Source organism: Bombus terrestris, chromosome 3, assembly GCF_910591885.1.
Source record: "Bombus terrestris chromosome 3, iyBomTerr1.2, whole genome shotgun sequence".
Classification (NCBI taxonomy): domain Eukaryota; kingdom Metazoa; phylum Arthropoda; class Insecta; order Hymenoptera; family Apidae; genus Bombus; species Bombus terrestris.
Window position 1 is genome coordinate 17,397,814 of NC_063271.1, and position 27,437 is coordinate 17,425,250.

The window sequence follows — 27,437 nt, forward strand, 5'->3', positions numbered from 1 at the left end:
TCATAAATCTCGAACAACCGGGGTGACATTTGTTTAATCTAAATTACGACATTACGGTATTCCCGAGAATCCAAGGAGAGGTTCCGGTGTTTTTCCATCTCCGACATATATATATATTATCAAATATACTCAAGTGTTTTTTCCTATCACTTTCACGACCTACACCTTATACATAAAATAGCATATTTGATAGAAATAAACAAAGAACTTACATTTCACGGGGTTCAGCATGTACCTGAAGGGAAGTGCTATCGACCACACTGCTTGGTGTCAACAAAAGCGTAAAATGCGAGTTTGTTTGTCAACTTATATCAAGAGCGATTGCCAGAACACGTAAAATAAGGTGTTGGAGAAAAATATTCCAAAAATTGCATTTCACTATGTACTGCGTGTACCTGAAGAGTACTAACGGGTACATTGTGCGGCGTAAGCAAAACCGCGACACAATGGTTTGTTTACCACCATACAAAGAGGCGATTGCCAAAATGCGTAAAATATCATGTTTGGTAGAAATATTTCAAAAGATGACGTTTCGCGGAGCTCTGTGTATATCTGAAGAAAAGTACTAACGAGTACACTGTGTAGCGTGAGTAAAATCGAAAAACGACAGTTTGTTTGTTACCTTATATTATACATAAAATAGCATTTCCGATATAAATAATATATATTTCAAGATGTTGCATTTTATGGCGTCCAGCGTTTTACCTGAAAAAACGTACTAACGAACACACTATGTAGCATCAATAAAAGCGCGTAAACCGAGTTTGTTTGTCACCTTATATCGGGAGAAATTGTCAAAAAGTATAAAATTGAATATTTTGTAGAAATATTCTAAGAGGTTGCGTTTCACTATGCATGCATGAAGCCATTTGGTGTAAAGTTTCAAGCGAAATTTGGATTAGAAATAGAGCGTTTTCTTGTGAATTTTCTTGGAAGCAAATATTAGAATTCATTTATATCTGAATTACAGCGTGTTCTTCGTTCTTTAAAAGAAATTTATTTGATGAAGTTCTATGTTCGGCGCAAGGACTACTACTTACACGATTTTAACCAACTCGTAACCTGCAGTTTATTGCATTGATGAACCTCTGGACAGCTTTGGCATTCCAGGATTCACAGTAAAATTGTCACTCGTGACTAGTGTGCAATTACTAATTCTGTATCTTCATTGTGTAGTATCGCAAAAAAAGCCTGATTAGAAATCGATCAAAACAATGTTGTCTGCCCTTCAGTTGTTAGTTTACATAGGGAAAAAAGCCTATATGACTAAGGTCACATAGTTTTTGCGGAGCGTTAACATGATGAGATTAAAGAGAGGAAAAAATAACGCTAATGGAGGGGGATGATTTGAATTCAAAGAGTGTTGATCGAGAAACGTTGAGCGTTAATCGAGAAGTGAGAACGTTGATCGAGAAGTCAGAGCTAGTCGAGAAGTCGAAGAGTAGAGTTATTAGCGTTGTCGAGTTGCGAGAGTTGCTAGCGTTGTTAAGAGATTGAGTTGTTAGCGTTGTGGAGTTGCGTGAATTACTAGCGTATCTGAGAGATTGAGTTGTTGGCGTCGTGGAGTTGCGTGAATTACTAGCGTAGCTGAGATATTGAGTTGTTAGCATTGTCGAGTTGCGAGAGTGATCGAAGTAAAGTAAAATTGTTGCATTTAGTTCAAATTAAACAACCATCATTTTCTGTCTAATTAACATCTGTTTATTTATTGTAAATAAATTATAAATTATAAAAAGTATCAGGAAACATTTATACCTAAATTTCCACGATACTACAATTGTGTTCGTGGAGTGTTGGAAAATTTTATCCTAATTACCAATTTTATATTGGATGCTATGGTGTATCTGAAAGTTAGGTTTCACAGTTCGGAGATATTTATTTCTAAATAAAAGCTATAAAAATGTACGGGTTGATACGGTGTGGCACGCGATTCTTAGATTTAAAGGAAAAGAACACAATAATTATGCAAGGTCAACAGATCAATGTATGATGATTGTAGAAACAATTTCATTAAGCCTATATTTTATAATTTATTATATTTTTTAAATATTAGTTTTCTTTATAAATTGAAGCAAATAATACATTTATTTTTCATTATGGAATTTTTGAAAGTTTTTGACATGTTTTTACCATTTATATTATTTTTAGTAACATGTCGTAATGCGTTAATGTATAATTATGTATTTAATAAAAATATCATAAGAAATTACAATATTATGTTTCTTAATGACTTAATAAGCAACATTAATTGAAAGTTTTAAGCACATTTGTAATAGCTTCAACACAAGTCGCAACAGCATATGCACCAGCATCTACATTCTGGAAATATTGTGTTTGTTTTACATAACTAGCTCGTCCTACCCTGTAACATAAGTTAAATAAACAAAACAATTGAATTTAATGCAAATGAATAAAAGTCATGTGTTATATGTATATGTCGGAGATGAAAGGACACCGGAGCCTTCCCTTTGGAATTTTGGGAAAGTCCCTTAACATTTTAATCTAAATTCTACCATAGCCGTAATTAAGCAATTGTCGTCATTCAATCCGACTGTATTTGTTCGAGATTTATGATAGTGAGCTTGGGTTCGAGGCGACGACCAGTCGCCGAACGTAGCTGCGGTCAAGGAATGAACGTTTTTTCCTAATAGAGATATGGAGTAATTCTATAGCTCTCCTTAAAAGAAGTAGTTGTAGCGGCGATAGTAAACATTCCAACGGTTTCTGTCCCGTGGCTCGCCTCACGCAGACCCTATACTTCGGGTAAGAAGACGTTTGACGCATCTCCGCAGTGTATGTTTAGCTAGCCTGAGGACCAGTTACAAATCTTAATATTTAGTTAACTAAAGTCCTTCAAACAGACGAACAGTCTTTGTCCCAACTACAAAAATATAAGGGAAATCTATTTTTCTCACGAACGACGCTACCCGCTAGCAACTTTCCCCCAAGGGCGGCTAGCATCCTTCTCTAGCCACCAATGGGGAAATTGATCAATTAACAGCAACGTCAATTTCCCTCACCTTCCAAACGAAAGCTTTCCTCCACGAATCCGAGGATCTCGTGTCCTTAGACACATCCCAGTTTTCTTCTGCAGCATTATCGTGACGGAAAGTCATTCTCTCGTAAGGTCTCATTAATGAGTTACATAGCGCCTTTACTCTCGACGAATATTCTATGTTTTAACAAAGACAAGGAAGTTGGGAACAAGTTGGACTTTGGAAGAAAGCGCATTCTGTTATCCCGTTGACCGCGGATTCGTTATTGAACTTAAGATCATTCTCATTAGTTTCTCGAGTATCTAATTACCACGATTACTTGTCAAATTCTGTAATAATTATATTTGTACTAGTAAATATCGATAATGCTGCAGAGGAAAACTATGATGGGGTGTGTCTAAGGACATGAGATCATCGGATTCGTCGAGGAAAGCCTTCATTCGGAAAGTGAGGGAGCTGGACGTTCCTGTTAATTTCTATGTTGGTGGTTGAAGAAGGATGCTAACCGCCCTTGAGAGTCGTTCGTGAGAAACACAGATTTCCCGTATCTTCCTGCAATAAGTGGTAGATTTAGAAATTGTTAGGATAAAGACTGTTTGTCCGTTTGAAGGACCTTAGTTAACAAAATCCTAAGATACTGTAGAGATGCATCGACATTTGGTCATCTTGCCCGAAAAATAGGGTCTGTATGTGTCGGGCAACGAGACAGAAACCGTTGGAATGTTTACTGTCGAGTGCCGCTACAACTATTCCTTTTTAAGGAGAGCTATACAATTACTCCATACCTTTGTTAGGCAAAAACATGCATCCTGTGACCACGGCCACGTTCAGCGACTAGTTGTTACTTCGAGCTCAAGCTCACTATCACAAATCTCGGACAATTATAATCGAGTTAAATCATAAAGACTAAAGTATTGGGCATTTTCCCAAGCATTCCAAAGGGGAGGTCCCGGTGTCCTTTCATCTCCGACATATATAATATGTAGCGGCACATGAGTTAGAGGACAATTCAAATCATGTTGTTGTTTTGCCTCGGAGTATCAAGATCATTAGGATATACGTAATGTAATAATAAATAAACTCCGGCAAAACGATGTCGCCGCTACGTGCAACCGTCGAACAAAGACGAATTTGAATTTTCCGACTCTCCTCCGATCAGTAAAAATAGACGGACGCAACCGAATCAGTTCAGTTATCTATCGAATATCCAACGAGTTATCGGCGAGTATCTTACATCTAGCATTTATCGAGTATTTATCAGCGATCTTATTTTGTGAATTATACACTGTACGAACGTCTCAACGATATTATTTATAGTTATTTATTCATTTAATTTAAATATATTTGACCGGTTTCAACAGCGTGTTCTTGTTATTCTAACTACCAATCCTCTACAAGTTCTCTACATTGGTGACCCCGACGTGATAAGTGAACAAAGATGATGGCAAGTACTAACGAACCTGCGGATAACAAGCTCACAGCTAATATAACGACCAGTATGCTACCATTGCAACCCTCGAACATCAGGGTGTGGTTCGCCTTATTGGAAACGCAATTCGACGCGGCGAACATCACGACCGATAAGTTAAAATTGGCGACCCTCGCAAAATGTCTCGGCGGTCAGACACTACAACAAATTAATGGATAAAAGAGGAATTCATTCGCATACTAACCGATACAGACAGTGCCCGGGTAAAGAAGTTGGTGGAAAGCAAAGAGATAAGCGATAGGAAGCCATCTCAATTTTATCAGCACCTTAAAAAACTCGCTAGCTCCCCCCCCCCCCACACCTGATGATTTCATCCTCACGTTGTGGAGGAATCGACTATCCGCCCGCATCAGGCGTATCCTGGCCGAGGTCGACGATACGAACCCAAAAAAATTAATGCAGTCAGCGGACCTGATATCAAAGGAATTTGGAGGGGAGTGCCAGCGTACTGCCCCAATAACGACGGTAATTGATCCACCAGCTCAAAACGTTGGAGTAAACGAAACTTGTGTCGCCTCCTTCAACGCGTTGAGTGACTAAATGAACCAACTGCGGGCCCCGGTGGGTGCTCTGAGTTTCAATCATCGTCCTCGTCAGCGATCGAGATAGAGGAGTCGGAGTAAATCGAGGTCGCGAGAAAGATCATCCGACTCCGGTCTATGTTACTATCATCGGACATTCCGGGACCGCGCACGAAAATGTCCCCTTGCAAATAAAAGTAGGGAATCAGGACCGGCCGTCCGTAAATTGCGGCATACGACGACTGCTTGGGAACCCGCTGCATCTTTGTCATGGACAAGAGGACGAAAATTTCATTCTTAGTGGACATCAGTGCCGACACATGTGTGTATCCGCGCAACAAAATAGGCAGATCCGCGAACAAAAGCGACTACGAATTGTTCACGGCCAACGGAACACGCATCGCGACTTACGGCAACATCACAGTGTTCCTCAACCTATCGCTACGTCGAGCCTTCAGGTGGCGTTGTGTAATTGCCGATGTACAAACACTCAAAGTTATTTTAAGGAATAAAAGATTTCAGTTTCCTTTGTTTAATATTTTATGTTACCTGTTTAAATGATTGAATGCTTACAGTTACTAATATGTGTCATAATACGTTCTACATATTAGATATATGTATATATCAGAATTAGATATCCATAAAAATATACAACTCAAGAAATTACTTTCTGTATTATTGAGAATATTATATTTGTTTTCTCAAATCTATCAAACACAGAAAACAGAAAACAGTGTTCTAACCAGATACATATGTTTTATTCTCTTAATTTTGTTATACAGGTACGTGATTATATGGGATCGTGGTGCAATTGGGTGGTGGGTACTACAAGCAAAAATAAATCAGAAAAAAGAATAACTTTTTTTCATTTTTGTTTCCTAACATTTTCACTAATTTGGAGTTAATATATGGGTACTGGCAGATTTTTAACTCATTTTTTTTAACGCATTTTTCAGTGTCAGTTTCCTGTTGAGTGCCGAAGCGTGCAGACGTGTGTCTAGTGCTCTGTGACGCTGTGATCTGGTGACGCCCATCCGTCGATAATGAATCAAAACAGACATAATCCAAGTGTTTCCTGACTCACTAGTGAAAAATTCCAACGCTCCTAATCTCTGACCCGAATCATAGCCTCTCGACTAGTTATTCAACTTGAATGAACTAGCTCGAAGATGGCCGAAGAATCTCGACCAGGCTCTCTTGAGCAAAACCATAACTGCACCGCTCTACCTTCTCTGTGGCAAAACCATCTTGAATAGATACGCAATACTAGAATCCACGGACGCTGATACACTAACAAACCAACATAAGCAAAAAAATTCCCCTCCCCCACCTATCTTCGTTGATGATGTCATAGATATACAAACAATGATAAAGTTCATTGAGAAAGATATCAACAAAGAGGATTACAAATTAAAAATAAACAATAACCAAATTAAAATTCTGCCGGCTAACCCAGACTCATATAGAAATACCTTGAACGCTAACTACCACACTTACCAACGTAAACAAGAAAGACCTTTTCGAGTTGTAAAACTCCTTAAACTTGGTCATGAAGTAACAAACATCAGCAACATAAGACATAGAATCTCGAAAAACCCGCTTTCCTTATTCTTCATCGACTTAAAACAAAAGCTTAATAACAAACAAATTTATAACATAAATCGACTAATAAACTCAGTAGTAAAAATCTAACCTCCTTTAATAAAAAAAGAGATAGTGGAATGTAAAAGGTGACAAAGGTACAATCACACGCAGAAATATTGCAACCATAATTTCCGCTGCCTTAAATGTGCAGGTACACACCCCACTGATCAGTGCACTAAATCACAAGAAACCCCAACGAAGTGCATCCACTGTTAAGGAGTCCATCCTGCTAACTATAAAGATTGCTCAGCCTACATAAGTATCCTAAATATATAAATAAATAAGTAATATATATAGTTTATAGTTTATATAGTAATACAATATATATGTCGGATTAGAGTCAGGATTATGGAGAGGGGCGTTTGATGAATTCTCATTGCAATTAGCCATTGCCGTGATACAATGAAGAGTTTATTAGCACAGGCTTATCAACAAGATTAGGCACTCGTAGCACTAGTGATAATGACCTTAGGTTCGAAACGAATCCGCGGTCACGGGATGATAAACGTATGTTCTCGCACAGTTCAAGTCTAACTTTTTGTTAACTAGATGTGAGGTATTCACTGGCTGTAAAGTGGTACTGTCACTGGTCAATGAGATCGCACGAAAGAATGACTCTCCGTCTCGATGATGCCGTCGAGGAAAACTATAATGGGTGTGTCTAAGGACATGAGATCCTCGGATTCGTCAACGAAAGCTTTCGTTCTAAAGGTGAGGGAAATTAGCGCTGTTGCTAATTGGTCGATCTCCATATCGGCGTTTTGAAAGAGATGCTGGCCGCCCTTGAGGGGAGGTTGTTGACGGGGGACATCGTTCGTGGAAGATAGGTTTCTCCTATCTTCTTGTAGTTGCAACAAAGTCTATTTGAAGGACTTCGCTTGACTAAATCTTAAGATCTATAGCGGGTCCTCACGTTAGCTAAACATACACTGCAAAGGCATGCCGACACCCGGCGATCATCTTACCCGGAGGACAAAATCCGCGTGTGGCGGGCCGCGGGACAGAAACTATTGAAGTATTTACTGCCACGTGTCGCTACGACTATTTCTTTTAAGGAGAGGTATAGAGTTACTCTGTGCCTTTGTTAGATAAAACGTTCATCCCTTTGACCGCGGCTACGTTCGGCGACTGATTGTCGCCTCGAGCCCAAGCTCATGATCATAAATCTCGAACAATCGGAGCGGCATTTGTTTAATCTAAGTTACAACGTTACGGTATTCCCGCGAATCCAAGGAGGGGTTCCGGTGTTCTTTCATCTCCGAAATATATAAATAAATATGTATCCTAAACCCAGAGCCAAAGAGATAACCAACCAAGTACCCAGTCCTCCAAAATTCACTACTACTTCAATCTCCTATGCCCAAACAGTACAAAGAAATCAACATAATCCGAAAATCCATAGGGACAATTCTCAAAATAATGTTCCCCATCTACGAAACACAGACAACTTCTCTAGACTCGAAAAATTAATCGAAAAACAATCAGAACAAATTAATAACTTACTATCATTATTAACACTCATCATGGATAAATTAATACGCCCCGGCGCAAAATAAAACCAAGACGCATAGTTTCTTGAAATGCCAACGATCTAGCTCAACACAAATTTGAACTAGAACTCTTCTTAAAACAACAGCAAATCGACGTAATGCTCATATCTGAAACTCACTTCATCGACAAAAACGGTTATAATTTCTACCATACCCAACATCCCAATGGAAAGGCCCACGGCAGCATCGGAATTATTATCAAAGCCAGCATTAAGCATTACGAGCTTCCATCGCTCCAGGAGGACTACTTCCAAGCTAAAAACGTAGCAATAGAAGACTGCCATGGTATAATCACCACTTCAGCAGTATATTGTCCTCCCAGACACTCCATTGCTAAAGAAGACTTTAATAACTTCCTTGATACCCTGGGCAATAGATTCATAGCTGGAGGAGACCATAACGCCAAACATATCCAATGGGGCAGCAGACTTGTCACAGTAAGAGGCAAAAATCTCTTGAATAGCATAAACACCAACAATCTCAACTACCTCACCACATATGAACCCACATACTGGCCCACTGACACTAACAAAATCCCTGCTTTACTCGACTTCTTCATAACCAAAAATATCTCGCCTAGATATGTCCAAATCAACTCCTCGGCTGAACTCTCTTCCGACCACTCCTCCGTAATAGCAACAATTAGCTCAACAATTATTGAGAATCCACCTAATGGCTTTATTCATAACCGGCGCACTAACTGGCAGCTCTTTAGAGAGCTCTTTAATCACTCAACTTCAGCCTTAATTTCCTTAAAAACAAATGAAGATATCGAAACAGCCACGGAATACTTAAACACAAGCATAATAAACGCTATCGACTCCTCCACACCCACTGTTACATCGCATGAAAAGGTCCGCGCGACGTCCTTCATTGTCTGCCCGTCAAGGCCCAAGCACCGTTAGAGAAACCGTCAATAAACCTAAGGCAGTTCGCTGTTGAGTGCCGAAGCGTGCAGACGTGTCTCTAGTGCCCAGTGAAGTTCGAAAGCAACACGTGTCACCCAACCGTCGAAAGTGAACACAACGTGCTCCTATCCTCCCAAGTGTTTCCTATCCGCCAGAGAGAAGAAAAGCCTACGCACCTAACCTCTACCCGAACCTTGCCTCATAGCCTCACGACTAGTTATTTTTATTGAAATAGCTAGCTCGATGATGGCCCAGCAATCACCACCAGGCTCGCCCACGCAAACTTACAACTACCCCGCACTACTCCCCCCGTGGCAGAAGTGCAGCAGATCCCCACGCGCCAACGACGCCAATAAGGCGAAAAAACGTAAAATTGAATCACCAAATACAAACTCAAACCAACAGCAAACAACACAATTCAACACCCACAACAGGTTCGCAATACTAGAATCCTCAAACGACGCCATAGAAATCGCAGGCCCGCCACCAAACCAACAAGCAGAGAGAAGCCCCCCTCCCCCACCAATATTTGTTAATGATGTCATCGACATCCAGACAATGATCAAGTCCTTAGAGAGAGATATCTCCAAGGAGGACTACAACCTGAAAATTACCAACAACCAAGTCAAAATCCTGCTGACAAATCCAGAAGCCTACAGGAAACTCACCAAAACACTTAGGGCCCTGAACTCCAACTTCCACACCTACCAACTCAAAGAAGAAAGACCTTTTCGGGTAGTGCTACGAAACATCCACCACTCCGCAGACATCGACGAACTAAAAATAGAACTATCGAAACTCGGCCACGAAGTCACCAATGTCAGCAACATAAGGTATAGAGTCACAAAAGACCCGCTATCCCTATTTTTCATCGATTTAAAACAGAAACCTAACAACAAGGAAATCTACAATATCAGTCGCCTAATGAACGTCATTGTAAAATTCGAACCACCGCAAATCAAAAAGGAGATAGTGCAATGCAAAAGGTGCCAAAGATACGGGCACACGCAGAAATACTGCAACCACACTTTCCGCTGCGTCAAATGTGCAGGAACACACCCCACCGACCAGTGCAGTAAATCACCGGAAACCTCAGCGAAGTGCATCCACTGTCAAGGTGACCATCCTGCCAACTACAAAGGCTGCTCAGCCTACAAAACACTGTACTCAAACAAGTACCCCAAACTTAGAGCAAAAGAGGTAACCTACCAAACACCCAGTCCGCCGAAATTCACCATTACCCCAATTCCCTCAACCAATCAAACACCCAGCCCTACCAAATTCACCACTCCCTCAACCTACTATGCCCAAGCGGTACAAGGCACCCAAAATATACCAAATAGCCACAGGGATCTTCCTCCAAATAGTGCCCCCAACTCACCTAACACAGACAACGTCTCTAGGCTTGAAAAGCTAATAGAGAAACAATCAAAGCAAATAAACAATTTGCTATCGCTACTAACACACATCATGGATAAATTAATACGCCCCGACGCAAAATAAAACCAAGACGCATAGCTCTGTGGAATGCCAACGGTCTAGCGCAACACAAATTTGAACTAGAACTCTTCCTAAAACACCAGCAAATCGACATAATGCTCATATCGGAAACCCACTTCACCGACAAAAACTACCTGAACATAAACGGATACAAGTTCTACCATACCCAACACCCCAGCGGAAAGGCCCACGGCGGCACCGGAATCATAATCAAATCAAACATTAAGCACTACGAACTTCTACCATTCCAGAAAGACTACCTCCAAGCAACAAACGTAGCAATAGAAGACTATCATGGTACAATCACCACCTCAGCTGTATACTGCCCTCCCAGACACTCCATCGCCAAAGAAGACTTCGACTACTTTCTGGACACCCTGGGCAATAGATTCATAGCCGGAGGAGACTACAATGCTAAACACACCCAATGGGGTAGCAGACTGATTACAGTAAGAGGCAAAAACCTCCTCAACAGCATAATAACCAACAACCTCAACTACCTTACCACATACGAACGCACACACTGGCCCACCGACACAAGCAAAATACCCGATCTCCTTGATTTCCTCATAACTAAAAATATCTCGTCAAGACACGTCCAAATCAATTCCTCGGCTGATCTCTCCTCTGATCACTCCCCCGTGATAGTAACAGTCAGTTCAACTATCATCGAGAATACACCTAATGGCTCCATTCATAACCAACACACCAACTGGCAGCTCTTTAGAGAAGTCTTTACCCACACAACTTCAGCCTCAACCTCACTAAAAACCAATGAAGAAATCGAAGCAGCCACGGAATACCTAAACACGAGCATAATAAACGCTATCCGCTTCTCCACACCGGCAATAACGTCCATCAGCAATCACGAATACCCCCAGTACATATTTAAAAAAATAGCAGAAAAACGTAGACTAAGAAGGATATGGCAGACCCATAGAACACCGGGGGACAAACGCAAACTAAACAACGCAACTAGAAAACTATCCAAAACCATAAAAAACTACAATAATGACCGTTTTCACAAATATCTCGCCAGCCTGTCCCCCACAGCCGACTCTAACTACTCACTATGGAAAGCCTCCAGGAAACTCTCGCGCCCCCCCCCCACAAATAATTCCTCCAATCCGCCGTCCGCAGGGTGGATGGGCGCGTAGCCCTATAGAAAAAGCCAACCTATTTGCCAAACACTTGACTGAAGTATTCCAACCCCATTCCTCCATAGCTGCAGCGGACGTCACCGAATACCTGCATACTCCCTTCCAAATGTCCCCTCCTATTCAACCCTTCACTTCTGCAGAGATCATAGAAGCAATCAGTCGCCTAAACCCCAAGAAAGCAGCAGGTCACGACCTAATAGGAAATAAAGCAATCGAGGAACTTCCCATAAAAGGGATTGCACTCATCGCATCAATCTTTAACGCCATCCTCCGCCTTGAACACTTTCCCAAGACGTGGAAAATCTCACTAATCACCCTTATCCCCAAACCCGGTAAACCAATATATGAAACCAGCTCCTATCGCCCAATCAGTCTTTTACCTACCCTGTCTAAACTATTCGAGAGAATGCTCACGAATCGTCTCCTTCCACTCCTAGAAGAATTGAAAACACTCCCAGATCACCAATTCGGCTTCCGAAAACAACACTCAACAGTAGAGCAAATCCACCGCATAACCCACATGATCAGCCAAACCCTTGAAAACAAAAAATACTGCTCAGCGGTATTCTTAGACATCCAACAGGCATTCGATAAAGTATGGCATGAAGGGCTACTCTACAAGCTTAAAAAAATCCTACCCCACCCATACTACTCCATCCTAAAATCCTACCTAACCAACAGACAATTCATAGTTAAATGTCTAGATGCCACTTCCGCAACATTCCCAATAGAATCCGGCATACCGCAAGGTAGTGTCCTCGGACCCCTACTATTCTCCATCTACATTGCCGACTTACCTATATCAAACGAGGTAACAATAGCAACATTTGCCGACGACACAGCACTATTAGCTACCCACGCAGGCCCGGCAATTGCCTCATCCACTCTCCAGCGAAGTCTCGACGCCATGGAAAAGTGGTTCCAAAAATGGGGTTTTAAAATAAACGAAAAAAATCCTCCCATGTAACCTTCACGCTCCGAAAACAAACCTGCCCCCAGGTCACCATTAACAACACAATAATCCCAAGCAAGGACTCCGTAAGATACCTGGGCATGACCCTGGACAGGAGGCTAACTTGGAAAAAACATATCTCAGAAAAAACAAAGCAACTAAAGGAAAAGCTAAGAAAATTCTATTGGCTCACGGGCCGACGCTCCAAACTAAACATACAGAACAAAATAATCCTCTACAAGGCCGTAATAAAACCTGTCTGGACCTACGGAATCCAACTATGGGGAACAGCAAGTAACTCCAACATTGAAATACTCCAACGCTTCCAATCGAAAACGCTAAGATCCCTATTAAATGCACCCTGGTATGTTACCAACGAAACAATCCACCGCGACCTCAAGATACCTACAGTCAAAGAAGAAATACACAAGTCCAGAAGCAGATATAACACAAGAGTCAACAACCACCACAACCCACTAGTCACCCAACTACTGGACACGACGGACCAGACCCGCAGACTAAAAAGAAAATACCCACTAGATTAAATCCTTAGTCCTACTAGAACCAACAATATAAAGCTATTATAAACCATGTCATTGTATCACGCCAAATTAAGTTACTGAAAATTCTCAACGAGAATTGATTGTAAATATTCTAATAAAAAAAAAAAAAAAAAAAAAAACCTAAGGCCCCACCATAAACCGAGTCTTATTAGCTTGCAGGAACCTTTAATCCTGAAAGTATTTTCGGTTTATAACTGGTACTTAAAAAGTCCTTAGGTTTATTGTACATTCTTCCAAATTACGGAGAAAGGAGGTAATTACCTAATGGGAAAAACGAAATAGTTGCCTAACGGAAAAGCTGGTTTTTCCCATAAACAATGTCGCCCATGAACCACGTTGGTAGGAGGCTTCTTCCTCCCATCTTCATTCTTAACAGTGGTCATAACCAATCGGCATCACGGATCATTGCCCTCACTTTCCTAACTAAAAATGTGAGCAACGAATCCGCGTTCTTGGTTCAAATGGAACACCCATACCGAGCTTTCCTCCGTAATCAGATCAGAACGAACTTCAGAGTTCCTTCGGCTCTCACAGTGCCTGGAGTTCTGACAGTTCCTTCAGCTCTCACGGTGCCTAGAGGTCCGAGAGTTCCTACAGCTCTCACAGTACCTACAGGTCCGAGAGTTCCGACGGCTCTCAAAGTGTCTCGCTAATTAATCAAAGTCAACATATACACGGATTCTCTCATCTACGAATAGTCCTTTTCTTCGTTACCTGTATCTTAATCAACGGCGTTACTAATTTGTGTGATTGTACAAAGTGTTGGAAATATATATATTTATAACTGTGAATCATAGTGTTATACTACAACGACCATCCCTATTATCCTAACCGAAATAAGGGGATCGAACTATTCGTGGTGTCGATTATTACAATCATAACGGGAATTTACGACTCCCGTTGACGCGTATTCTCGCGACCGCGTCTCCCCGCGATAGCTCGAAAATACATCTACTAAGACTTCTATCAGCAAACATGAATATAATGTTCAATTCTCGTATAATTCAGGGATCGATTCTGAATTCTGAAAATCGAGTTTATTGTAACAATGCTTAGATAAAATATAGAGTTAAACAACAATTAATGATAATTAATAACAATAAATAAGGATAAATAACAAAGCTTTGTACAAGGTCTACCTGAAAATCGAGAATCGATTTTTCACGTCCTAAACTACCACTCTTCCTCTGTCAATTTCCAATACTCTAAATAATAATTTCTTTCTTATGGTCGTGTCTATTTCTAACGCTCGAAATTCTTCTTGTTCTCTAACTGTCCGTCTGTGGAATGACTGTTTGGCAAATCGGTTGTTCGTAACGACAAATAAGGTCATATTGTCCGTTAAACAGAGAAAGTTCTTTTGTTTATCCGTGTTTGAACTCTTAGGGAGTTTACATGAATATCCCCATTATATATTTAAAAGAATATGCAATAAAGCAATCAAGGAACTTCCCATAAAACGGATTGTACTCATCACAACAATTTTTAACGCAATTCTTCGCCTTGAATACTATCCTAAGTCCTGGAAAATATCACTGATTACGCTCATCCCTAAACCCGGAAAACCAATACACGAAACTAGCTACTAACTCCTATCGCCCAATTAGTCTTCTACCCACTTTGTCAAAACTATTCGAAAAGTTGCTAACGAATCGACTCCTTCCACTCCTTGAGGATCTGAAAACACTGCCAGATCATCAATTTGGTTTTCGGAAGCAACATTCCACAATAGAACAAATCCACCGAATAACAGACAATATCAGCCAAACCCTCGAAAAGAAAAAATACTGCTCAGTGGTATTCCTTGATATTCAACAGGCATTCGACAAAGTATGGCATGAAGAGCTTCTTTACAAACTTAAAAAAGTCCTACCACACACTTACTACTCCATTCTAAAGTCCTACCTAACCAAAAGACTGGTTAATTCCGTAAAAAGACTTCGTTAATTCCGTAGACGCCATTACCACAACATTCCCAACAGAAGCTGGCATACCCCAAGGTAGTATCCTCGGGCCCCTGCTGTTCTCCATCTACACTGCCGATTTACCAATATTAACAGAGATAACTGTAGCGACATTTGCTGACGACACAGCGCTATTAGCATCCCACGCAAAGCCGATAATTGTATCATTTACTCTCCAGAGATATCTCAATTCTATGGAAAAGTGGTTTCATAAATGGGGCTTCAAAATTAACGAAAACAAATCCGCACATGCAACCTTCACGCTGTGAAAACAAACTTACCCTCAGTGACCGTTAACAATATAACAATTCCTAACAAGGATTCAGTCAGATACCTGAACATGACTCTGGACAGGAGATTAACATGGAAACAACACATCATAGACAAATCGAAGCAACTCAAGGCTAAACTTAAAAAATTCTACTGGCTCATTGGCCGACGTTCCAACCTAGGCACGCAGAACAAAATTACTCTCTATAATACCATAATAAAATCTGTCTGGACCTACGGAATCCAACTATGGGGAACAGCAAGTAATTCCAACATTGAAATACTTCAACTCTTGCAATCGAAAACGCTAGGATCCCTAATAAATGCACCTTGGTATGTTACCAACGAAGTAATACATCGCGACCTCAAGATACCCACAGTCAAAGAAGAAATAACAAAATATAGCAATAGATATAGCAAAAGAGTCAACAAACATAGAAACGCCTTAATTACTAAATTACTTAATATGTCGGACCAGATCCGCAGGCTAAAAAAACATTATCCGTTAGACCTAAGCACAAGATTCAACTAGATATTTTTAATAAGTAATATTTATTTACTTATAATAATTATTTATAAATTATACTTATCTATAATAAGTATTAACTTATTGTAAATAATTAGCCATGTCACTGCGCCACGCCAGAGAAACCATGCTCAAAATTCTCAATGCGACAATTGATTGTAAAATACTTGTAAATAAAAAAAAATCTTTTTCGAGAATGCAGCTTTAAATTAAAAAATGTGATTAATTTTTCTAGATTTATTTTCACATGTAGGTCACCGTCCGGCCGATTATACCACGATTTTAAGGACACCCTATATACAACTTCTGAGGAAACAATTGACTTACCTCTACAAATTTATTTATAACAAAGTAAACGATAGTATTAATAATTATAAATAATAATGTAAATTAAAAAATGTATGAAAATTAAAAAACACTCCCATTCTCATCATTTTTTTTTCATTTCTCAATTTATAGTGTTGATCATTATGACTTTTAAAGAAATAAAGTTTGTAAAATTAATTGCTATGAAATAAAATCTAGAACACATACATTCAGTTCGATGTAAACTTATTTATAAACAATTATAGTAGTGCACATTTTCAAGAGTGTTCGGGCTTATGGCAACCCACGATCCAAGCTTGTTATCAAAACCTTCCGACTCGACATAACATACAAAATCTACATCATTATGTAGAAATAATATAAAATAATTATCGCTAAAAAATTTTGATTGTTCTGCAAAAAATATATAAACTGTTCTGCACTTACTTAGCTTTCATATTCTTCGTGGATTCACATGCTTGCCAAGTTACTACCTTTAATGCATCACAAATTTCTACTAATGGCTTGTGCAACAGGTTTTCAAAAGTATCACAGAATGCATTGAGAGCATCAACCTAATAAAACACAAAAAGTATTTAAATAGTGTTATAGCAAATTGATATTAATATGTATAAATGATCTTTTCACATATACATACAACATTTTATTTTTCAATTTTAGACATATCTTAAAGGGATATCATTAATTAGTCGCGAAATTTAATTATTATAAAAATATTCATACATCCTATAAAAAGGCTACTTTTATTAACATGTAAAGTAAATATACATTATTTTACAGCATCATATGTTATTTAAATAAAATATCTCTTATATATGTAGGAATGATTGAAAGTTTTGCTTGAAAGAAATAAGCCAAGAAAATTTCAAATTAATATAATAATAAAAAAGAATATTTCAACACATGATTGTTCTTTTCATGCTGTAGTGGCACGTGAGAGTAAAAAAGGTCTACGGAAAATTCGAATCTGGGAGAGACCGATATTATTGTGCCTTTAATGCTAACGATTGTTTTGGTTTACAAGGTCGAGAGGCACTCCTGCTCGGACAGCCGAGGAGGACGGACGTGTCTAGACGGTCGTCCTCTCCAGGTATAAGTGAATAGTGATTTTAGTGAATAGTGCTCCAAAGTAATAGTGCTGCAAAGTGATAGTGAGGAGGAAATAAAATAACAATGCAGATACCAACTATAAACATAGCAACAAAAGGAGAAACATATTATATAAAAACCAAACAAACCAACATGGAGACAGAAGAAACAAAAGAGCATCGGGGACAGGAAGATAGCAATTCAGAACATGAAGGATACTACCAGGATGAAAGCTGGAAGCCAGTGAAGGCTAGCAAAAAACGTAAAACAACCACAGACACAAGTGCCATAGGAAACCCAGTCACAGAAAAGCAGCGATGGCTGCAAGAATTACCACTAAGTAACTCCTTCAACTCACTAACTGAAGAAATAGACTCTGACCCCGTAAGTAAAACCATTACCCAAACAAACCATATTACAAAACCACCACCAATCTTTGTCGAGGCCCAAATAATAGACCCGCTCATTGATCTACTAAATAATCTAGAAGAGAAAAACAATTACACAATAAAGCAAACAAAATTGGATCAAGTAAAAATTCAAACAAACACACCAGAATCATTTAGGAAAGTTATAAAAGCATTAAAAGAAAAAAATGCCATCTACCACACTTATCAGCTTAAAACTGAAAGGAGCTATAAAATTGTCATAAGAGGATTGCATCCTAAAACCAACGTACATAAACTAAGCGATGAGTTAGCTAAAATTGGACATCAAACTAGAACAATAAACAATATAACAAGATTCGACACTAAGCAACCACTACCACTATTCTTAATAGAACTTGAACCCAGAATCAATAACAAGGAAATATATGATATCAAACAAATACTAAACACAATAGTAACAGTCGAACCACCACGACACAAAAAAGATATACCTCAATGCATTCGGTGTCAACAATACGGACACACTAAAAACTACTGCAACAGAAGCCCAGCCTGCGTCAAGTGCGCAAAAAATCACTTAACTGCACACTGCCCATATTCAGGAAAAATAGAAAAAGTTAAATGCTTCAACTGTAACGGTAACCACCCAGCCAGCTATAAAGGCTGTGAAGTAAGAAAACAACTACAACGAAAACTGTTCCCGCCCCTACGAAGCAGGACAAGCACTAACACACAAGCCCATCATGACAGCACAAAACCTGAAACATTACCAAATACAGAGCAAGCAATAAACACCAAACCTATCAGCACCAACACCATTGGTGGTCTAAGCTATGCTCAAGTAACCAGCCAACCAACACACACACATAACCAATACCACAGCAATAGTAACAACGACACTGCAGAAATCAAAGAACTGCTCAAACAATCCATAAAGAACACCGAAATGCTAACCAGAATGATAAGCGAACAAAATGCAGTACTCAAACAGCAAACCCAACAAATCACAGTCATGCTACAACTAATTACAAACGTGCTAAGCAAAAAATAAAAACGGACACTCTAAAAATAGCAGCCTGGAACTCAAACGGCCTACAACAACGGGCCCTCGAAACTAAAACATTCATATACAATAATAATATAGACATATTACTTGTCTCAGAAACACACTTCACTACAAAAAGCTATTTGAAAATACCATACTACACCATATATGATACCAAACACCCCTCAGGAAAAGCTCACGGAGGGACAGCAGTGATAGTCAGAAACGATATCAAACATTATCTTCACAGCCAAGTTAACAAAGAATATTTACAAGCAACCACTGTTACAGTTCAAACTAGCAGCAACTACTTCCAGTTGTCGGCAGTATACGTGCCTCCGCGACACAAAATAACAACACAAATGTGGGAAGAATACTTCCAGGACCTAGGGGACAAGTACATCGCAGCGGGAGACTACAACTCAAAGCACACGCTCTGGGGATCAAGAAACAGTACACCTCGAGGTAGAACACTGGAAAAATACATTAGAAATAATAACCTCAATATATTATCCACAGGAACACCGACACATTGGCCGACTGACCTGAACAAAAAACCAGATCTTCTGGACTTTGCAGTTACAAGGGGACTAAACACAAATAAACTAAAAATAACACCCAACCTCGAGCTCAGCTCCGATCATACACCCATAATAATTGAATACAGAAACAAACCAATTCACTATAGCAAACCAGAAACACTATGCAATAAAACCACCAATTGGCAAACTTTCAAAGAAATAATAGAAAGCAAAATAAACTGCAACATCCCGTTAAAAACTCCTGAACACATAGAACAGGCAGTAGCAACATTGACAGCAACTATTCAGGAAGCAGCAAGGACAACCACTACTCCCGAACCAACCAGCAGACAAACAATAACAATACCGCAAGAAATACTTGACAAAATCAAAGAAAAAAGAAAAGCAAAAGCAAAATGGCAACAATACAGAACCCGAGAAAACAAAAAACACTTAAACAAACTTGCAAAGGAAATAAAAAACAAAATAAAGGAGCACAACGATAACGAATTCTCAAAGTTCATAGGGACACTCTCCACACACGAGAACACCAACTATTCACTATGGAAAGCCACGAAAAAAATAAGGAAGCCAATAATACCCGTCCCGGCAATCAGAAAAGCAGATAACACATGGGCAAGAAGCAACGAAGAACAAGCTGAAGAATTCTCCAACCATCTCTACAACACATTCACACCACACATTACCAACAACAGCAACCTCAAAAGTCATACGGAGGAGGATCCACAAACCACTGCTACCGCAGCCGACAAGGAATACACCATACCTAAAACATCGGCACAAGAAATTAGAAACATAATTGATAAAACAAAAAACAACAAAGCGCCAGGAATCGACCTAATTAATGGTAAAATCTTAAAAAACCTTCCGCCAAAAGCAATAAGACTAATAACAGTAATATTCAACGCAATTCTAAGAATTCAATACTTCCCCAAACCATGGAAATTAGCACAGATCAAAATGTTACATAAACCAGGCAAAGACCCGCACCAAACTGCATCTTACAGACCAATATCACTGCTTCCAGTATTTTCCAAAATACTGGAAAAGATAATATACGACCGCATAAAACCAATAATAGAGACAAAAAAACTAATACCGGATCACCAATTTGGTTTCAGAAACAAACACTCCACGATAGAGCAAATGCACAGGCTAATAAACGAAATAATAGTAGCACTAGAAAACAAGGAATACTGCACAGCCCTCTTCATAGACATAGAAAAAGCATTCGATAAAATTAACCATGAAAGTCTACTACAAACAATTAGGAAACAATTCCCGGAGCAAATACACCACTTAATAAAATCCTACCTAAGCTGCAGAACCTTCGTAATAAAAATCAAGGACACACATTCTCAAGTTAAAGACATCAAGGCCGGGGTACCACAAGGAAGCGTCCTAGGCCCAATACTATACACATTATACACGGCGAACATACCAACAACTACCAACAGCACAGTATTGACATTCGCGGACGACACAGCTATACTAGTCAGGCATACTAACCCAGAAACGGCAGTCAAAATACTACAAGAACACATCGTAAAAATAGAAAATTGGCTACGAGAAAAACAAATAAAAGCAAACCCCAATAAATGCAACCATATTACATTCACGCTACGGAAAAAGACACCACCAAACATCCTATTGAACGGCTCGCATATAACGCAAACAAAGCATGTCAAATACCTAGGACTCCACTTAGATCAAAAACTCACCTGGAAACTACACATCAAATCAATAGTAGAAAAAATACAGAAAACAAGAAGACAAATGCATTGGCTAACAAGCCGAAAATCCAAACTAAGCACAGAAAACAAGTTAAAAATATATAAAACGATCATAAAACCAATCTGGACGTACGGAATACCACTATGGGGGACGGCAGCAATGAGCCATATAAACAAAATAGAGGTAATACAGGCTAAAATCCTCAGGACAATAGTAAACGGACCTTGGTACGTCAGAAACGAAGATATACGAAGGGACCTGGGAATGCCAACGGTCAAGGAAGAAATCAACAGATACTCCGAGAAATACAAATTAAGAATAGCAACACACATAAACCGGCTAGCTGCGGAAACATACAAAATCACAAATATGGACAGAAGACTAAAAAGGAAGCACCCAGCAGACCTTATAAAGGACACAACCTAAGAAACACGAGGATGGTACCCCGCTGGGGGTAGCCACCAACATGCTAATTTAACCGTTAAAAAATTCCACCAAATGTCCAAATTGGACAAATTGTGAATTTTAAAAAAAAAAAAAAAAAAAAAAAAAAAAAAGGTCGAGAGGCAAATGAACTCTGGACAGATTATTATTGCTGTTTCCTGTAATCTTCAATCAGAGTTACATAAAAAGGTTAACTTTTTGTGATAACGTCCGTCGATATATCTATGAAAGTGTTCCCTAGGACAGAATATTGTTATCCTTTCTTCGATCGGCATAATAGCATTGAGCGAGCGACGGTTACAACTGACATATACTATCTCTGTATCTTTTTTTTCTTATTTATTTATTAAAATTCACAATTTGTCCAATTTGGACATTTGGTGGAATTTTTTAACGGTTAAATTAGCATGTTGGTGGCTACCCCCAGCGGGGTACCATCCTCGTGTTTGTTAGGTTATGTCCTTTATAAGGTCTGCTGGGTGCTTCCTTTTTAGTCTTCTGTCCATATTTATGATTTTGTATGTTTCCGCAGCTAGCCGGTTTATGTGTGTTGCTATTCTTGATTTGTATTTCTCGGAGTATCTGCTGATTTCTTCCTTGACCGTTGGCATTCCCAGGTCCCTTCGTATATCTTCGTATCTGACGTACCAAGGTCCGTTTACTATTGTTCTGAGGATTTTAGCCTGTATTACCTCTATTTTGTTTATATGGCTCATTGCTGCCGTCCCCCATAGTGGTATTCCGTACGTCCAGATTGGTTTTATGATCGTTTTATATATTTTTAACTTGTTTTCTGTGCTTAGTTTGGATTTTCGGCTTGTTAGCCAATGCATTTGTCTCCTTGTTTTCTGTATTTTTTCTACTATTGATTTGATGTGTAGCTTCCAGGTGAGTTTTTGATCTAAGTGGAGTCCTAGGTATTTGACATGCTTTGTTTGCGTTATATGCGTGCCGTTAAATAGGATGTTAGGTGGTGTCTTTTTCCGTAGCGTGAATGTAATATGGTTGCATTTATTGGGGTTTGCTTTTATTTGTTTTTCTTGTAGCCAATTTTCTATTTTTACGATATGTTCTTGTAGTATTTTGACTGCCGTTTCTGGGTTAATATGCCTGACTAGTATAGCTGTGTCGTCCGCGAATGTCAATACTGTGCTGTTGGTAGTTGTTGGTATGTTCGCCGTGTATAATGTGTATAGTATTGGGCCTAGGGCGCTTCCTTGTGGTACCCCGGCCTTGATGTCTTTAACTTGAGAATGTGTGTCCTTGATTTTTATTACGAAGGTTCTGCTGCTTAGGTAGGATTTTATTAAGTGGTGTATTTGCTCCGGGAATTGTTTCTTAATTGTTTGTAGTAGACTTTCATGGTTAATTTTATCGAATGCTTTCTCTATGTCTATAAAGAGGGCTGTGCAGTATTCCTTGTTTTCTAGTGCTACTATTATTTCGTTTATAAGCCTGTGCATTTGCTCCATCGTGGAGTGTTTGTTTCTGAAACCAAATTGGTGATCCGGTATTAGTTTTTTTGTCTCTATTATTGGTTTTATGCGGTCGTATATTATCTTTTCCAGTATTTTGGAAAATACTGGAAGCAGTGATATTGGTCTGTAAGATGCAGTTTGGTGCGGGTCTTTGCCTGGTTTATGTAACATTTTGATCTGTGCTAATTTCCATGGTTTGGGGAAGTATTGAATTCTTAGAATTGCATTGAATATTATTGTTATTAGTCTTATTGCTTCTGGCGGAAGGTTTTTCAAGATTTTACCATTGATTAGGTCGATTCCTGGCGCTTTGTTGTTTTTTGTTTTATCAATTATGTTTATAATTTCTTGTGCCGATGTTTTAGGTATGGTGTATTCCTTGTCGGCTGTGGTAGTAGTGGTTTGTGGATCCTCCTTCGTATGACTTTTGATGACTCGTATGACTCGTTGTTGATAATGTGTGGTGTGAATGTGTTGCAGAGGTGGTTGGAGAATTCTTCAGCTTGTTCTTCGTTGCTTCTTGCCCATGTGTTATCTGCTTTTCTGATTGCCGGGACGGGTATTATTGGCTTCCTTATTTTTTTCGTGGCTTTCCATAGTGAATAGTTGGTGTTCTCGTGTGTGGAGAGTGTCCCTATGAACTTTGCGAATTCGTTATCGTTGTGCTCCTTTATTTTGTTTTTTATTTCCTTTGCAAGTTTGTTTAAGTGTTTTTTGTTTTCTCGGGTTCTGTATTTTTGCCATTTTGCTTTTGCTTTTCTTTTTTCTTTGATTTTGTCAAGTATTTCTTGCGGGATTGTTATTGTTTGTCTGCTGGTTGGTTTGGGAGTAGTGGTTGTCCTTGCTGCTTCCTGAATAGTTGCTGTCAATGTTGCTACTGCCTGTTCTATGTGTTCAGGAGTTTTTAACGGGATGTTGCAGTTTATTTTGCTTTTTATTATTTCTTTGAAAGTTTGCCATTTGGTGGTTTTATTGCATAGTGTTTCTGGTTTGCTATAGTGAATTGGTTTGTTTCTGTATTCAATTATTATGGGTGTATAATCGGAGCTGAGCTCGAGGTTGGGTGTTATTTTTAGTTTATTTGTGTTTAGTCCCCTTGTAACTGCAAAGTCCAGAAGATCTGGTTTTTTGTTCAGGTCAGTCGGCCAATGTGTCGGTGTTCCTGTGGATAATATATTGAGGTTATTATTTCTAATGTATTTTTCCAGTGTTCTACCTCGAGGTGTAATGTTTCTTGACCCCCAAAGCGTGTGCTTTGAGTTGGAGTCTCCCGCTGCGATGTACTTGTCCCCTAGGTCCTGGAAGTATTCTTCCCACATTTGTGTTGTTATTTTGTGTGGCGGAGGCACATATACTGCTGACAACTGGAAGTAGTTGCTGCTAGTTTGAACTGTAACAGTGGTTGCTTGTAAATATTCTTTGTTAACTTGGCTGTGTAGATAATGTTTGATATCGTTTCTGACTATCACTGCTGTCCCTCCGTGAGCTTTTCCTGAGGGGTGTTTGGTATCATATATGGTGTAGTATGGTATTTTCAAGTAGCTTTTTGTAGTGAAGTGTGTTTCTGAGACAAGTAGTATGTCTATATTGTTATTGTATATGAATGTTTTAATTTCGAGGGCCCGTTGTTGCAGGCCGTTTGAGTTCCAGGCTGCTATTTTTAGATTGTCCGTTTTTATTTTTTGCTTAGCACGTTTGTAATTAGTTGTAGCATGACTGTGATTTGTTGAGTTTGCTGTTTTAGTACTGCGTTTTGTTCGCTTATCATTCTGGTTAGCATTTCGGTGTTCTTTATGGATTGTTTGAGCAGTTCTTTGATTTCTGCAGTGTCATTGTTACTATTGCTGTGGTATTGGTTGTGTGTATGTGTTGATTGGCTGGTTATTTGAGCATAGCTTAGACCACCAATGGTGTTGGTGCTGATAGGTTTGGTGTTTGTAGCTTGCTCTGTACTTGGAATTATTTCAGGATTTGTGCTGTCCTGTTGGGCTTGTGTGTTAGTGATTGTTCTGCTTCGTAGGGGCGGGAACAGTTTACGTTGTAATTGTTTTCTTACTTCACATCCTTTATAGCTGGCTGGGTGGTTTCCGTTACAGTTGTAACATTTAACCTCCTCAATTTTTTCCGTGGATGGGCAGTGTGTCGTGAGATGATTTTTTGCGCATTTAACGCATGCCGGGGTTCTATTACAATAGTTTTTGGTGTGTCCGTATTGTTGGCACCTTATGCATTGTGGGATTTCTTTTTTATGTCTGGGTGGCTCCACTTTTACTATTGTGTTTAGTAATTTTTCTATATCGTATATTTCTTTATTGTTGTTTTTAGGTTCTAGTTTAACTAGGAATAGCGGTAATGGTTGTTTGGTATCGTATTTGTTTATGTTATTTATTGACCTTACCTGGTGTCCGATTTTTGCCAGTTCTTCACTTATTTTTCCAGTATTTGTTTTTGGGTGTAGTCCCCTGATTACTGCTTTGGAGCTTTTGTCGGTTTTGAGCTGAAAAGTGTGATATGCTGCATTGTTTTCCTTTAGTCATCTTGTAATTTTTCTGAATGTTTCTGGGGTGTTGGTTTGCACTTTCACCTGGTCTATTTTTATCTGTTTCATGATATAGTTGTCTTTCCCTGCGATGTTGTTTAGTAGTTCGATGAGGGGGTCTATTATTTTTGCGTCTACGTATATCGGTGGTGGTTTGGGAGTACGGTTTGTCGGACTTTCCATTGGGTCCGTTGCTGCCTCTTCTGGCAGTGCGCTGAATGGATTGTGCAGCTTGATATCTTGTAGCCATTGTTTTTTTTCATAGGTATCAATTTTCCTCGCGCTTGCGAGCGGGGTTACCTTCCGTTTTTTGCTGGAGGTTGCCACCGTCCAGCTTTCTTCCTGGTGAATTGGTATGTTTTGCTCACCGTCGGATTGTGTTGTTTCCATAATATCATCATTTTTCTCTACATATGTAGAGTCTGTAGCTTTATTTATGAAAAATGTTTCACCAGAGTTAATTATTTTTATTGGTGGAATCTGCATGATTCCACGTTTTGTCTATTTTTGGCGTTAACTTTGTCCCTTTGGGCAATAGATTCATAGCCGGAGGAGACTACAACGCCAAACACACCCAATGGGGTAGCAGACTGGTTACAGTAAGAGGCAAAAACCTCCTCAACAGCGTAATATCCAACAACCTCAACTACCTTACCACATACGAACCCACACACTGGCCCACCGACACAAACAAAATACCCGATCTCCTTGATTTCTTCATAACTAAAAATATCTCGCCAAGACACGTCCAAATCAATTCCTCGGCTGATCTCTCCTCTGATCATTCCCCCGTGATAGTAACAGTCAGTTCAACTATCATCGAGAATACACCTAATGGCTCCATTCATAACCATCACACCAACTGGCAGCTCTTCAGAGAAGTCTTTACCCACACAACTTCAGCCTCAACCTCACTAAAAACCAATGACGAAATCGAAGCAGCCACGGAATACCTAAATGCGAGTATAATAAACGCCATCCGCGTCTCCACACCGGCAAAAACGTCCATCAGCAACCACGAATACCCCCAGTACATATTAAAAAAAAATAGCAGAAAAACGTAGACTAAGAAGGATATGGCAGACCCATAGAACACCGGATGACAAACGCAAACTAAACAACGCAACTAGAAAACTATCCAAAACCATAAAGAACTACAATAATGACCGTTTTCACAAATATCTCGCCAGCCTGTCCCCCACAGCCGACTCAAACTACTCACTATGGAAAGCCTCCAGGAAACTCACGCGCCCCCCACAAATAATACCTCCAATCCGCCGCCCGCAGGGTGGATGGGCGCGTAGCCCTATAGAAAAAGCCAACCTATTTGCCAAACACTTGACTGAAGTATTCCAACCCCATTCCTCCATAGCTGCAGCGGACGTCACCGAATACCTGCACACTCCCTTCCAAATGTCCCCTCCTATCCAACCCTTCACTTCTGCAGAGATCATAGAAGCAATCAGTCGCCTAAACCCCAAGAAAGCAGCAGGTCACGACCTAATAGGAAATAAAGCAATCAAGGAACTCCCCATAAAAGGGATTGCACTCATCGCATCTATCTTTAACGCCATCCTCCGCCTTGAACACTTTCCTAAGGCGTGGAAAATCTCACTAATCACCCTCATCCCCAAACCCGGTAAACCAATATATGAAGCCAGCTCCTATCGCCCAATCAGTCTCTTACCTACCCTGTCTAAACTATTCGAGAGGATGCTCACGAACCGTCTCCTTCCACTCCTAGAAGAATTGAAAACTCTCCCAGATCACCAATTCGGCTTCCGAAAACAACACTCAACAGTAGAGC

At 39.6% G+C, this 27,437-nt stretch overlaps 1 protein-coding gene across 4 annotated transcripts in view; it reads right to left on the bottom strand.

The window, feature by feature from the left end:
• Positions 1 to 2,161: 2,161 nt before the first annotated feature.
• LOC100646642 (triokinase/FMN cyclase) overlaps positions 2,162 to 27,437 on the bottom strand; it is a 106,500-nt gene continuing 81,224 nt past the window's right edge. For 3 of the 4 annotated variants that reach the window (XM_048404750.1, XM_048404752.1, XM_048404751.1), the window contains 2 exons: positions 16,797 to 16,924; positions 2,162 to 2,362 (listed from right to left, as the gene is read on the bottom strand). In XM_048404750.1, the coding sequence (XP_048260707.1) occupies positions 2,245 to 2,362; positions 16,797 to 16,924 (246 nt within the window). In that variant the 3' untranslated portion in view covers positions 2,162 to 2,244. The remainder of the gene's footprint in view (positions 2,363 to 16,796; positions 16,925 to 27,437) is intronic. The other variant, XM_048404754.1, reaches the window with a different exon arrangement.